This window comes from Argiope bruennichi, chromosome 10 (genome assembly GCF_947563725.1).
Source record: "Argiope bruennichi chromosome 10, qqArgBrue1.1, whole genome shotgun sequence".
Taxonomy (NCBI): domain Eukaryota; kingdom Metazoa; phylum Arthropoda; class Arachnida; order Araneae; family Araneidae; genus Argiope; species Argiope bruennichi.
This window is the reverse complement of record NC_079160.1, coordinates 6,311,741-6,327,548: the sequence shown is the minus strand read 5'-3', so window position 1 is coordinate 6,327,548 and position 15,808 is coordinate 6,311,741. Positions and strand designations below refer to the sequence as shown.

General features: G+C 27.6%; 1 protein-coding gene across 1 annotated transcript in view; it reads right to left on the bottom strand.

Annotated features, from left to right (window-relative positions):
• The window catches only part of LOC129987920 (lysophospholipid acyltransferase 5-like), a 35,236-nt gene extending 19,678 nt beyond the window's left edge, over positions 1-15,558 (bottom strand). Inside the window, exons 1-6 of the mRNA XM_056095916.1 lie at positions 15,392-15,558; positions 6,159-6,266; positions 5,007-5,113; positions 2,721-2,814; positions 2,554-2,591; positions 1,803-1,910 (exon numbers count right to left, since the gene is read on the bottom strand). Coding sequence (XP_055951891.1) covers positions 1,803-1,910; positions 2,554-2,591; positions 2,721-2,814; positions 5,007-5,113; positions 6,159-6,266; positions 15,392-15,488 — 552 coding nt within the window. The 5' untranslated portion in view covers positions 15,489-15,558. The remainder of the gene's footprint in view (positions 1-1,802; positions 1,911-2,553; positions 2,592-2,720; positions 2,815-5,006; positions 5,114-6,158; positions 6,267-15,391) is intronic.
• Positions 15,559-15,808: the final 250 nt, after the last annotated feature.

Below are 15,808 nucleotides of genomic sequence, written 5' to 3'. Positions count from 1 at the left end.
GAGGTTATTTCTAATAATTATTTTAATATAATAGAATTTATTTCTAAAATTGGAAGTTATTATTCATTTTTTTACTTCTTAATCTTTAATATATAATTCATTCTTATATCTTAAACATCATTGAATAATGAATTTTTTTTTTTAATTCATGATCAGGTGAAGTCATTGGTACAGAATCAAAACAATTTGATTAAGAGATAACTGAATTCTCAAAATATTAAAATAGAGTATTGTCATTAACAATCAAATGAATAAAAAGTTTCAAAACTTAAGCACATTAAAAGCAAGTCAAAAAATTAATACAGTATTCTAACTTTTATTTAACTTGAATTGTTTCATGTTTACAAAGACGTAATCAGTCAAGATTTAAATTACTTTCTTGATAAAGATATGGAATCCTTAATATTTTAAGAATTTCCAAGTCTTTTCAATACTTCAAACTTAATGCCACTGATGTAACTTTTTTTTTATTTATTATTATTAAATGAACTCAGGATCAACATTTAACTCTTATAATAAAATTTCCTATAACATATGTGAGGGCACTGTGGAAAATGAGAATCAGCAAATGAACTGAAGGGAACAGAGTTGAGGAGTTGAACGGCGGGAGAGATAGGACACAAAGAGAGGGTTGATGTTTGGAGCTTGATGTTGTTCTTGTATTAAATTTTGTTATATTATTCTTGTATGTTATGTGTCCTCATAAGTGCATGCCAAATGTTTAAAATTTAATATTTGGTGCCATACCAATTATTTTTGTTTACACTTAGGTATAGTTTCTACCTTATTTATCTTTCCAGATGAGAATTGAAAAATTGCATATTTGCATATGGTTTACTTAGAATGTTAATTCATATATATAAGTTGATATAATTGGTAATTTATATATAAACTATTACTTTTCAACATAATATTATAGCTGTGACCATATTGTGTTGCAAAGTAAATTGCTTTGTTTCTGAAAGGTTTCCACTTCTTTTCTCTGAAAACATCATCATAAAACTTCAACCTGCATGAATTTTCAACACAGGTCAGCATTTGATATTCAAGATTAAAGTAAGGAAGGGGAAAAGTGGTGTCACAATATTATTGAATAGGTAAAAAAAAAGTATTTCGATTCCATCTAGTATAATTCATGAATGAAATTAACCTTGCTCATTTCATGCATCATAAAATTGTTTAAGAAAAAAAGTCACTAAAACATGGTTCATCAATGTCATCAGTAATTTTATACTTTAGCTGGTGGAAATCTCCTGACCCTATGGGATGCGACACAATAGGAAAATGTTTTTATGGGTCAACTTGAATATTGCTGGAAAGTAAACTCATGGGGAAAGAAATCCTAATTTGTCACTGGTACAACAATTGTACTGGCCCAAAAGGAAATGTAAAAAAAATTCTGCTACAGCAGTTGTACCACCAGTAAGCAAAAGGTTAGGAGATCATGAGGGTTAATGATTTGATTTCATGATAAAGGGCCAGACATGGTCATAATGCACCATATACTCATTAAATATAAGAGATAATGGAACAAACTTTCATGTTCTTAATACTATCTTAGGGATTAATGTGGAACACACCAAATAGGGCAATTGGGTAGAGCTGTATGTGATATTTCAATAATTTATTTAAGCAGGATATAATATATTCCTTTTCATGTCCAATTGTAAGCTCAAACATACGTATTTTGAAAACATACAATTTTATAAAAAAAGGAAACAGATTTTTAAAACAAAGGGTGAAAATGAGTAATGAGACAAAATTCAGTTAAAAGTCAAACTGAAACTTGATGCATTAAATACCTGAGGTCCAACCATGAATCCTCCAAAAAAGTATGTATGCCCAGCAACTTCCAGCAATGAAGGGCACTTTTTTAAAGCTGTTTTCTTTTGTTCAGTGGATAGTTTTTCCTATAAGAGTAATAATAAAAGTTAGATCAACAAGTTTTATAATGCACATTAATCAATAATTAATCAGTGTAAGAAAGAACATTTTTTGTTCTTGCTAGTCTAGGAAATAATGTAAAACAAAAAAAGAAAAATTGAAAAATAGAAATTTGAATTCAAATTTTAACAAAATTTTTCTGTAAACTGTAAAAAAATTTTCTAAATCACATTTTCAGTTACTTTTATAGCTACCAATAATAATATTGCAAAAAAAAAAAAAAAAAAAAAAAAAAAATTTACTAAATGTTTAATAAACAGCAGTAATAAAGTAAGTAACAATAGCTGGATTATCAAGGCACTCTTCCAATAGTTAAGCTGCAAATGAGCCCAAAGCTTGAATACTGTATCCATTCCATAAATACCAACATTCATCACTAAGAGCCTTTCATAATAATCATTTACGAGAAGAATACAATTTAAACTTATATTCATTATCATTAATATTTTTAAATTTTTTTTTTGTTTCTGTCAATCATTGAAGATATTTATTTCAAAAAAAGTATTAAAACTATTTAAAGAAAATGCACAAACATATAAGTTTATCCATCCATTTAAAATCAAATCAATTTTTTTATGTGTTGGACATTTACAAGATATTTGTGCTCACCTCAGGTTTCTGACCATCAAAAACATCATAAGCAAGACCTAGACAACATGCATTTTCATTAAAATAAACATTATAATTAAGGAACAAAACTAAATAAAAATTTAATAGAAAAGTTTAAATAAATTATAAACTGAGTCAGAATAAAAGTAATAATAAAAGTTCCATACCAATTAATCTCAATGTTAAAACACATTGTGGCATGCTCCATTTTATATCATATTCATCTGTTCCAGTAATATAATATCCATATATTAAGTATCCCTATTTAAAAAATGATAATCATATAATTTAAGAAGAAAAAATTGAGTAAAATGTTTCTAAAAATGTATTTATAAATTTATTAACAGGTAGAATTTTTATGCCTTATTCATAAAAATATAATGAAAATATCAAATCAATTTTTCTCAAATTCCCAAATTGAATGTGACACAAGAAGTTTTAATGCCCATAAGAATTTAGCTTTAAATTATGGTTCTTGAATTAAAAAGCTCGACATCGGTTTATTTTCGGATATTAAATTCGACATTTTTGGATTTGACGGGTTTTCTGTATTTCATGTATTCCTTTTAGATTTTAATTTTAACATTAATGATGACTCTTTTTAAACTGGCACACAGTCTTATATATATTTTTTTCTTTTTCTTTTTGTTGGTATAATTAAATAGTGCCTGTTTACCCATATTACTTAGGTTTATTTTCTTACGAAGACAACAATACAAAATAAATGGATTATGTGAAATTTTTGGAACCCATTCAGCAAACTCGTGAAAATGTTTTTTTTATCCATCCAATTAAATACAGATTTTGAGCAGCTCATTGTTTAAAAATATCTATAATCTACTTTGAATAATTTTTACAGTTTCTTAAATAATAAACTAGTCACTCAAACTCATGTACAGATGACTAAACACCACTAAGCTGTTTCAATGGTTATTGCTAATCTTAGCAGAGAAATGCATTCTATTTTTTAATGCCCTTACAGAATTATTGCTCATGCTCATTAGTTGTAATTCAGGAATCTTAAAGAAAAAGCACAACTGTCTCATAAATCAAAACTAGATTGATCTTTAAAGAAAAATAAAAGACAGTAGAAAATGGGCGAGTCTCCACGTTACACGAACACAAATGGTATTTTTCGTTTTTGGAAGCTATGACTACAATCTTTTATTCTTGCAATCTTTCGATATCGTCATTTTTAGATGGGGAGGGGAGGAGAGGACTAAGAAACTTAAAATTTCCTGTATTTTTTCTATTTTTCAAATTCCTTTACATTTTCCCAATTTTTTTAAAGACGATTTTTACATTCAGTGTTTTCGTGACTTCCAAAATACTTTATTCAATTCTGAGTATATTAAGGCATTATAAGCCATTAATCAATCACACCTGTATTTTACAATTACTGTTCTAGTATGCAGTGTCTTCATTTCATGAATGAATTGAACATGGTTTCACAACAAACCTGGGAAGATTGTCATGCTTGGCAGATGTCAGGGGATTCTCAAGAGTTACCTAGCAGAAAGCTAGTCCTCATGTTTAATTAAATTTATCACTTAACTGATAATTACATTCTGAAAATATTAAATAATGTACAGTAACTAACAGCACACAAGAGTAAAAAAAAAGTTTTAAAAAATTCCAGCACTTCTAGAAACGAATGTAAATATATTAAACTTTAAAAAGATTAAATGTGATCATCAGACTGAAAAGTATAAAATTCTGAAATATGGTTTTTGAAGTGTGTTTAAAAAACATACAATTTCTTAAAAGCCAAAGTTTTAATATGAAGAATAAAATTTCTCAGAACAACGTTAAAAATAAATTTAGGCTTTCCAACTTCATTTCAAATTTCAATTTAAGAAAATTCTTTTTAAACCAACCAAGAGCTTTTTTAAAATTGTACTTTAATTTCATATTTCAGTTGATTTAAATAACTAATTAAATTCATATTTAAACATAGGCATATCTTTAGAATATATATTATCTCATATTTCTTTTGTAAAATAATTAAAATATCTTACAATTTTTTAAAACTTGCAGGCACTGGTTTCTTAGATGGTTTAGAAAGATATAGCAGATATAAGGCAACAAAAGAAGGAATGGTTTATATTTTTAATGGGAATTAGAGGTCAGATTTATCAAATACTTCTGCTAAAATTTTGGATCATAAGGTTTAAATAAAATAGTAAAGAATATAAAATATTAAATTTTATAATTTTAAATACTTTTATGCAAAAAAATTATTTATTTCATAAATGAAATTAATATAGATGGAAAGAAGATGGACAATGTGTTGCAAAAATAATGAATAAAGAAACTTATGAAAAATAGAAACAAAGTTAACAAAGAATGTTTAAAAATACATACCATTAAAAATGTAAGAAGGGCAAGAAATTCTGATATAAAATGAAATCAGGAATTTATATATACTTATTAAAATAATTTTTTATACATACCATAAGGAAAAAAAATGATATGACAACCGACTTGAATGTGCCACCAATTGTGATGAGAATAATATATACAACAAGCACACAAAAAACAGAATGAAATATATCAAAACCTGTAAAAAATTTTACAAACAGTTAAAATTCACAAAGATTAACTCAAAATACAAATTCCCAAGATTTTGAATTTTATAAAATGAATACAAAAAAAATAAATGAAAAAATAACATTAATAAACTCTTATTAAGTAATCAAAGGAAAAATTCTTAAAAAAATAATTTTCCTACTATTTTAAGTTTTAAACTTATTAGCAAATTAAAAAAAAAATTCTAACAAAGAAAAATCACTAGTTAGTTTAAAATATATATTAATAATAAAGATGAACGTGTGTGTGCATGTGTGTTGGCATTCTACAGATCAGATCATTCGACCTATTGCTACCAAATTTGACACCTATAGGACGAAGACGAGACTGTGCAACTCAAAGCTTTTTTTTTTAAAAAATTAAGCTGAGTTTTAGTATTGTTTCGTGATAACTTCTGAAAATATCTTTGCATAAAAATTAATTTAGCACCATTTCAAAATTTTTAACAAATGTCTTTGCAATGAAATAAATAGTTGTGCAAAATCTTGCTGAATTTTGGCAATTTTTTTTTAAAAAAATATATTTAAATTTTCAACTACAGACTACATTGTTACCCTGAACTTTAAATCTTTTTCCATTGTTTCATCAATCATTTAATTATAAATTTTTGATAATCATGTTGCTTTGTAATCACAAACAAGAAGGAATCTCCTTAATATTTGTGGAATTTACATGAAATAAAAAAACAACAGTTAGAATATTACAAAATTTAAACGATAGATGAACCCGATATTTATGTTTTTCACAGCACTTCCATGTTATGAATCTGTCTCATTTAAAAAAAATTCGTGAACACAATACACAGGGTCAGACCTTTTACGTAAAAAATAAAATAACAAAAATTTATTGTCAAACAATTAAATGAAATCATGTCATGCAATATCTAAATGATTTAACTGAAAACAAATATGATCAATATTCCTGATGAAGCAGTAGTTGATCATTTGACGCGACTAGTTTAATATAAGAGAAAAATCGCGAATTAAAAAGTTTAAATGTAAAAAAATGATACATACCATAATTGAAAATTCCTAAGGTCAACCCACATGTAATAAAGAATAAATGTTGTAATGTTGCAGATTTTCCAAATAACAGGTAGCGATGCAGTAACGCTAGTGGATAGCCTAAAAATACAATATAAGATATAGTCTAATAAATAGAATCTAAAAAGGTAAAATAGAAGATATATAAACTGATCAATGGAATACAAGAAATAAGATACATTATCTCAACAATGAAAGCAAAAAAGACAATATATACAATTAGGGATTGCAATACCGGTATACCGGGATTCCGAATACCGGTATTTTGAGACATTTTACAATTTCGTAATACCGGTATTCACAAGTTTAAATACCGGTTTTTCGGTATTTACTAGAAATGTTTTAAATTCTCTCCACTATATGCTCAGGGATCGCCAACATGGCAAAATATTATACGTTTTTGTTTTCATGTCTACCTAACGGGCGAAATTAATTAGCTAATTAATGGCTTAATTGCTTAAATCTAAATTAGCGAAACATGGATTATCCCTGAAAGAAGATATAGTATCCATAACGACTAATGGATTAACAGTTATGAAAAAAGTTGGAAAATTTATTGGTGAAAATCAGCAAATGTGCTATGCTCATGGAATTCAATAAGGAGTAATAGATGTATCATACCAAAAAAATAAAGAACAGGCGAATCCAATTATTGTGGATATAGAAACTTCGGATTTCGACATTGAAGAGAGTAAGAGTGAGAGTGATATTGACAATGTAATTGTGGAAGTTGATATTGCTAATGAGGATGAAATATTAACCCATCAAGAATTGCTTCCTATAATTTATAAAGTTCGAAAAATTGTTAAGATATTTAAACCTTCCCTTACAAAAAATGCCGTATTACAAAAATATATACTAACTGAAAATAAAACAGAATATATGTTAATAATAGATTCTAAGACACGTTGGAACAGTTTACTCCTAATGATGGAACGGTTTTTGAAATTTAGAAATCCAATCCAAAAAGCAATAATCGACTTAAACCTGCAAATTAATTTTTCAAGGAGTGAATTCGACTTCATATCCAGAATTATATCAGCTCTTCTTCCAATAAAACTGACTATAGAGGCATTATGTCTGTCGGAGAGATTTTAATTTATTAACAGCTAATGCAACAATAAATTTCATGTCGCAATCATGAAAGAACAGCACACATCACTATCTGAAGAATTATATATTACATTGAAAAATTGCACAGAAGAAAGGCATACCGAAATAGAAAATGTCTTATGGTATTTACATAATTATAATGATTTTAAAAATGAAAATGAAAAAGAAGAACAGAAAATAATCAATTCAAATCTGATTAAATTTATAGTAAATTTTCTTACAATTTTTTTACCCACAAACCTATCCACATACAGAAGAATTCGGTTCAGTTATCGAAGATTATGATGTCACTACTGTCGATAGTGATAAGGAATTGTCTCTCGAACAAAAATTAGAATTAGCGATAAATAAAAAAAATTCAACGAACCAAAATACAGAAATCAGCTATATCCAAAACCATCCGACGAGAAATCGATTTGTTTGAAGATGAGGGGTTTAGAGGTAAATACTTGGAAAAAGTATATCGCGCATTGCTAACAGTATCACCAACTAGCCTATATGCCGAAACAGCGTTTTCGGCAGCTGGTCATTTTTACACAAAATTACTTTTCAGGCTTAATGACAGTACAATTGATGCATCATGTTTTTTAAGATGACATTCCAAAAATTTGTAATAGTACCACAGACTGAATAGTGATATTTACACTTTTTTTGGGAATTAAATAAATAAGTTGTTCCTTTACTTTTCTGTGATTCTTTATATACTGTTATAATTTATAAGTTACATATTATTTTTGTGATATTTACACTCTCTTATAAAACTGGCAAATAAAACAAAGAATCACCTGTGTTTTCTTTCTTTTTCTAAAATTTCTAATACTGGTATTAAGATCTAAAAAATACCGAATACCGGTATTGAAATTTTGGTCCCGTATTGCAATCCCTATATACAATCTAAAACAAGGGCAAAATAAATAAACATTTTAGATGCCACTTTTTCAAATTAGTAACACAAAATACACCCACAGACAAATAGTTTAAGTAATGATAGAAACACAAACAGTTAAGCAATGACAGGATGATAGCAATATAAAGGCAGACAGGACTGAAAAAATGTCAAGGGCTCATAATTCAAGAAGGCATTGATCCAGTGTTACAGTAACATAGACATATAAGCATAGCCTCCCTCCCACTTTTTTCAATTATTCAATTATTCATTATTACTATTAACTTACAAAACTGAAATTTTTCCTTACTCCTTCCAAATTATAAGGTTCTTAAAAAACTAATAGAATTATAAAAAGTCATTAAACATCTCAATTAATTAAAGTACATTATAATTAGTGATGGTGATGAATTTGATTTTCTAAAAGCTTTATATTAAACTTTTGTTAGGAGCTCTATACTGTCTTGTTTTATCACCAAGTTTATCATATACAGTGGCTCCCAAAATTGAGTATACGGGTCATTTTCAAAATTCGGTGCCATTTGGAAATTGAAAAGACAAAAATAAAAAAAATTTTAATTAGTAAATTTTTTTTAATATTATTAAACAGACATTATTTCTGTATATTACTTGAATATTTTTGATACATTTTTTTCTTTTATATATTTTTAATTGATGTTTTTTTGGTCCGATATGATGAAAATTGTCATGTCTGTTACTGGACATTTTTCTTGTAATTTTAGTATTTAAGTTCAGTGTACAATAATGTAAAGCTATATTTAATATAAGTATAGAGTCATTTTACCCATATAATAAAGACTTTCGAATAAAAAAATATTTCTTATGGTATTTTTATACTTTTGTTTGTCATGTCTGTTACTAATATAGAATTCTTACAAGGATTTTTTTAATATAAAATACTATAAAAAACAATTAATACAAAATGTCTGTCATTCTTATATATACTAGGCAGAGTCAATTAATATGTAACTCTAATTGTAGCAATATTATGTCAATTTAAACTTTTTAAGGAAAATTTTGAAATGGTAACAGACATGACACAAAGTAACAGACGTGACACTGAGTAACAGACATGACATAAATTCAGGAGCCAAATTTTGATGTAAAGCTTGAAAGATAGAATTAAGCTAAAATGTGTTTCTCTTTTAGTACATAACTTTTTACTATAAAAAAAATATATATATGTATATATTATTTGAAATTCACAGATATAGAATTGGAACATGTGTACACATTTTATTTTTTAGTATTTTCTTGAGTTACAATGCTATTTATTCAACATTATATTTGGAGAGATCCACATCAAATATTATAATTGGCAAAAAGAGCATCCAGTTAGATTTGGATTTGGAAGTTTCATTACAATATCCTCTGCTTCAATATTATATTCTTTATCATCCTCTCAAAAGAACTTTGCATGATTCCTGACTTTTTTAAAATACTTAACTGTAAAATTGTTGTCCTGGATGTCCATTATTTCTGAAACGAAATATTTTATCGATCGTTTACCCTCCAATTTTACAAGTACGAAGCTTCCTTCTTGAATATCTTGTTGAAAATTGTTGGATAAAGGAGAAGAAAAAGATTTACAATTATTTTCTGCGTTATTTATTGTCATGGCTGTGCTTTCTTGTTCATTTTCTTTTAATGCAAATACATTAACTGTAAAACAGTCACAGACATTTTTCTGTCTGCAGAAACAGCTTAAATCCCTAAAAAACATTGAGTCATTCCCAAAAGAAAAAATTTGATGTACGCTCATCGCTCCTTTTAAAACCGGAATATCAGATGGAATTATTTTTTTAAACATTTCTACATCTGTTTCACAGATATAATGAAGCTGAATGTTTGTTTTATTTATTAAAACATTAAACAGAGTTTTTTCATCAGGTATATCTGTCCCCTGTGCAACTATTTTGTCAGCAGCTCTCTTAATGGCTTCCCCTATTCCATCAGCAGCACCCTTGCTGTGACCAGCCTAAAAAAAAGATCATGATCCATACTTATAACCATTATTTGCTATATGCTCATTCAAAAGGAAGAAATTTTTCTTCTGCCGATATTGCGCGGTAGGGCCATCAGAAAAAAAAGTGGATAATTTCAACTTCGGGGGAAATTCTCTTAAGCTCGTTGAATATTGGCTGAAGGTGAGCCCAAATTGCTGCAGGACCATGGTCGTAACATTCGGAAATTGTGCAGAACGAAATTGGTTCATGCTGGTTTCTTAGATATAAAACGCCAGTATGAAGAGTTGCCTGCTTTCTCGATCCTCCGAAATGAAATGCCTGCACTTCTGTAGCATGTTTGCACACGTAATTTTCAGAAATAAAGTTTAATAAAGCAAATGATTTGATAACATTGCAAACATTAATCAATTCAGTAAATACAATGTGATAATAAAAAACAAAGATAAGAGAAAAAATGAAAAACAAACATGCGCTTTTAAAAAGTAAGAACTTACATTTATTCCCCCCCTCCCCCACCCTTAAAAAATTCTTCCTAAAATATCAACTAAAATTTAAACAAAATAAACCCAAAAATTGAACCATATTTCAAATCTTGAAACATGTCAAGTCTGTTACCAAGATTGTCATGTCTGTTACTATATAGAGTAACAGACATGACCAGTAACAGACATGACATTTCAAAGTACAAAAATTAAGGAAACTAAATAATTCCATAAAAACATGAAAATAAATTTTAATTAAAATTAAAAACCTAAAAATCTAAATTAATCAGTTGAATAAATTAATGAATAAATATATTTTATACAAAATATTAAGGTAACAGACATGACATGCAATAAAAATACTTTACACAAAAAGGCTTCAGTTTCTTCAATCAAACATCAAACATTCAAGATGGCTGCTTGCATTTCTTTCTTAGAACATGTTTCAATGGTATACAAGTGTTGTCATTTCAAAATTTCAATCTTGTTGCTTAAAATGTTGAAAATATTGTATGGTAACAGACATGACTTAATGTCTGGACAGCTGTATTTAATTGGTAAAAATCATCTATTCTTCTTAAAAGGTTATTAAAACCTTCTTTATAACATAATTAAAAGTATATTTCACAATAAAAAAATATGTCAGAATAAAAATTTTAATTTTTGGAAAGTAATGCAGCAAAAAACATTTTGAGTTTTATGATTTGGACAGCTGAATTTTTGTTTCCTCTCAACTTCTTTATTAGAAAAAAAAATAAAAAATCAGATGAATTATTTTAATTTTATTGTTTCTCCACTGGAAATTGCCTGCTAAAAAGCATGGTACTAAGAAAAATCATTTAAACTTTATAACATCTTGTAAAAAAAATGTGTTTCACATGGACAACAAATGGCACCGAATTTTGAAAATGACCCATACACTATACTCTTTCTTCTTTAATTTTATTCTTTTTGAACTTAACATTCCTATTTATGGCTAATATTTATAAGAACGACAAAATATACATTAGAAAAAGTATTAGGCTAAAAAACAAAACGGAGAAATCAATATTTTTATTACTGTAATTTTTATGTCAAAGTTGCAAATTCTAAAGTCACAAAATTGAGTATACATCTAGTAAAATCTGTCAACAAAAAGAGAAATTAATATTTTGTTGCATATCCTTTTGCATTTAGAACAGCTTGTAAACGGTGTGACATTGAGTTGACAAGAGTTTGAGTTGTTTGGCCGGATATTTTCGACCATTCTTCTTGTAATACTCTTTTTAAGTGTTCCTTGCCCATAATATCGTGATTTTGAACTGATTTTCCTAATTGCGCCCACAAATTTTCAATCACATTGAAATCTGGAGATTGAGGAGGGGTGTGCAATTGCATTTTATAATTATACAACAACCATAACTTAACTATTTTAGCTGTATGTTTTGGGTCATTATTTTGTTGAAACAGAAAACTGGACCCTAAACCCAAATTCTGAACACTTTGTTTTAAATTGTTCTTCAACATATCCAAACATTTAATTTTGTCCATCATTCCATCAATGAAAACTAAATTTCCTACTCCTTTTGCAGACATACAGCCCCATACAAGAAGTGAACTACCTCCATGCTTGACAGAAGGATTGGTGTTTTTAGGAAGAAGTTCAGAATTGGGCTTTCTCCAAACATAACATCGACCATCACTACCAAAAACATTGAACTGACTTTCGTCACTGATTATTACTTGATTCCAGAAGTCAGGGGGCTTTGAAATAGGACTTTTAGCAAATGAAATTTTTTCTCCCGATTTACTTTGGAAATGAATGGTTTTGCACTGGCTACTCGACCATTATAATTTGCTTTTTGGATTACTCTTCGAATTGTTTCTGCAGAAACACACTTTCCAATTGTTCTTGAAGTAGATGTAGCAATTTTTGTAGCACTCACCTTAGTATTGTTTGTTACCTCTCAAATAACTCTTCTCTTGGTCGTGGCACTGAGGATTTCTTTTCTTCCTCTTCCAAGTTTATTAGCAATTTGTCCATACATTTTATACTTCTGGATAATTTTTTGAACGCATCCGTGACTGCGTTGAATTTCCCTTGCAATTTCTCATAGATATGTACCATCTTCAGACAATTGAATAACAAGTTTCCGAATTTCAACATTTGTTTCATTTCTGGAGCTCATTATGATAACCAAAACGTTTGTTTTCACTTGGAAATCAATGACTGCCAATTAAAGTAACAAAACTATTTTTCTTATTCATTTGAAAATAAATAATGGTAGTCAAGTCGCATATTTTATAAGGTTCATATTTTATAAGGAATCAATTTTGTGACTTTGGAATTTGCAACTTTGACATAAAAATTACTGTAATAAAAAAATTATTGATTCCTCCGTTTTGTTTTTTAGCCTAATACTTTTGTTAATGCATATTTTGTCGTTCTTATAAATATTAGCCATAAATAGGAATGTTAATATCAAAAAGAATAAAATTAAAGAAGAAAGAGTATAGTGTATACTCAATTTTGGGAGCCACTGTATGCTTTTATCTTTTCTGGAGTTTCCTATAGATAAGTTTATGTAATAAAATAACACTTGAAACATGATTATTTTACTGTAAAAACTTATTCAATGTATGCATTATAATCTCAAAATCAATTTTAAACTTTGTAAGGGTAACATTTTGAAAGTAATCTAGAAATCAATATTTTCCAAAAATTATAACATGTAACTGGTGTGGGAGTGACTGTGGTCATTTTTAAAATTCAGAAAAATACCATAGATTTTTATCTATGGATAAATGTTAAATAATTTGGGAAATTAACATGATATTTACATGTAAATATATATTTTCAAGTATAATTATTGAAAAACAATTTTTTTAAATACCCTCCAAAAAATTCTTATAGCTCTAATATTATATATATAAGAGTGAGGAGGGATTTTTATTTTAAGAGTCAAGAATTAATAAATAAGCATATTTCAGTTTCATCTCTAATAATAATAATAAATAATTATCAATAGAAAGATAATGGGTTATGAAATGTGAAGAATTAAGAACCACATTATATTATCTTTAAAATATTTTTGCCATAGATAAAGTATTTTGAAAAAGATTTTCTGAGCTAAAAACTTAACATATTTCTGGTTAATGAGAATAAATATTTTATAGCATTTAAAATATTTTTTTTATTAAACTACACAGCATTTAAATTCTATGCCATTAGTTTTTTTTTAAGAAAGCAAAGACTCAAAATATTAGATCAGAATCACCTAGGTTAATCTAATCCTAAATAAATAAATTAGACATACAAGATAAATCTTATTCCCAAACATATCTGGGAAAATTTCATAAATTTATGAAGAGTATCAAAAGCATTATAAAGTTCTAATTAAAGGCATGTTTCCACAAGATATCCAATTTATAAATTGCTATCTTGTTTATCAGTTGAAAATAATTTTTAAAGATATAAAAAATTTTATTCCATCCTTCAGTTCTTCTGTGATCCTATGAAAACCTAAGATTACATAAAGAAAATATTTAGAAACATAATATAAAAGATCTTGAATTTTCATTGTACCTCTAAAAAAAGCTTAACAACAAAACTATTAACAAATGAAATTCAACAATACAATAAAACATTTTTGTCAACTAGCATAATTACTTTCCACAGAATTAGGCCACTTAATCCTTCAGCAAATATGCTTTAAAATACTGGTACATATATGGGATCATTTTAACATTAAATTAGTAAATAGTTGCTTCGCAATGATCTTCTATTAAAAAAAATTCCTCTTAACATATAAAGCAAGCTATTTCTTTTTTGTATATGTGCAAATAAATACAATTTTATTAATCTAAACTATAATTTTCACTATCCATGAGAATACTCACAAGTTCTTTTTGCTTTCACTGATCATATTTGCATTCTATCTAACATACCTAATAGTACATTTTTACATTTACAGGAAAATTCTGATCCCGACTTCCCATTCAGAAGTGAACAATTCCTTCTTTCTGTAGTACTCATCATGAAGGTAGGAGAAAATAACTGCAAATTTTGAAAAATCTCTACATTTTTTTTTTTTTTTAACCAAAAGAAAAATGAGAGAATCAAAATGTCTCCACACAAGTGCTTAAGGCTTCAAAACATAAATTGTATGTCAACCATTAACTTTAAAATATAAAACGTATCAACATTTCCCCTTGTGTAAATAAAATTTCTCAAAACAATTTATTTTCCCTCTTCAAAATGTTATCTGCAAACAAGTTCAAGAATAAATAACATATAAAAAAAATTAAAAATCAGAAATTCGAAGATAGCATTGTAAGACATTTTTAAAATAAAAAAAAATATGTATATTAAGACAGATATAGCATTTTGAAACTTTATTTAAAACAGCAATGGAAAAATTATCTATAATGATTTATGAAATGCTCGTGACATGTTATTACAACTGACGCAACTGAGTTCTGAAATATTTTAATCCGCTGCTACCCGGAAATTAGCGATATCTCAAAATCAGCATACGGCAGAAATAAAATTTAAAAGAATTAAATTAATAAAAATTTCACAAAACATTTTAAAATCCATGTTATTACAGAGGAATTAAACACAGAAATCAATAAATCTATTAAATAGATTTTTTAGCAGTACCATGCACGACTTAGATGTTCTACGATAACTCGACGTAACACTTAAGAATTCGGTTTTGTGAGAGAGTAAGTTATTAAAAGCTCTATTTCACTTACCAAGCAAGATTGTACACAATAATCTAAGTGCCGGCTCAGAGGCACCGAGTAATAATGCTAAAGAACTAAGAGGACCTCCGCTACCGGTTTGAGCCATGTCCAGGATTTAATATTATTTAACTTTGATGCAATATCGAAATTCAACGATGCCACTCTACGGAAAGGACAAACAGAAAACTTTCCTCCTCTGCTATTCACTCGATGCCATTCAGCAGATAAGGAAAATATTAAGGTATTAGAAGATGCGCCCATTAATGATCTGTTATGTCACAGTTTATCAAACGAAAGCTGTAGTAGAAAATCTCATAAGTATTGACAGAATACTAGGAAAGAAAATTATTATTTGTAGCACACTTTAGGTATAAATATATAATTATATTAATAGTTTGGTTTCCTTCCTATGGGATCTCCTCTATC